We start from the raw sequence: 376 nt of genomic DNA, 5'->3' as shown, positions 1-376 counted from the left end.
TCCGATTTCCGAAACTACCTGATCCACTCTGAATGGCTTGTGTAGTGGCCCTGAGGGCGGTTTGGCTCATGATTTTTCCTGATTTGATGCCATTCTCCACCATTTCCCCAATTTTTATTGCTTCGGCGAAAGGTTTACCAACCGCGGCTAGTAAATGATGAAAATAATCGGACTCTTGAGTTTGGAGAAAAATGTCGATCAGTTCCTGGTCCTTCAGTGGCGGCTTGACTCTAGACGCCTGTTCTCTCCATTTTATGGCAAACTCTCGAAAACTTTCAGATGGTTTTTTCTTCATATTAGCGAGAGAAGTGCGGTCGGGGATAATATCAAGATTGTACTGAAATTGTTGCACAAAATCTTGAGCCATATCATCCCA

At 43.6% G+C, this 376-nt stretch overlaps 1 protein-coding gene across 1 annotated transcript in view; it reads right to left on the bottom strand.

Annotated features, from left to right (window-relative positions):
- Positions 1–353, bottom strand: part of LOC124891683 — a 1,109-nt gene extending 756 nt beyond the window's left edge. The window contains exon 1 of the mRNA XM_047403372.1: positions 19–353. Coding sequence (XP_047259328.1) covers positions 19–295 — 277 coding nt within the window. The 5' untranslated portion in view covers positions 296–353. The remainder of the gene's footprint in view (positions 1–18) is intronic.
- Between the last annotated feature and the right edge of the window lie 23 nt (positions 354–376).

The sequence above is a fragment of the Capsicum annuum genome, unplaced genomic scaffold (assembly GCF_002878395.1).
Source record: "Capsicum annuum cultivar UCD-10X-F1 unplaced genomic scaffold, UCD10Xv1.1 ctg39801, whole genome shotgun sequence".
Taxonomy (NCBI): Eukaryota; Viridiplantae; Streptophyta; class Magnoliopsida; order Solanales; family Solanaceae; genus Capsicum; species Capsicum annuum.
This window is presented reverse-complemented; position numbering and strand designations above follow the sequence as displayed.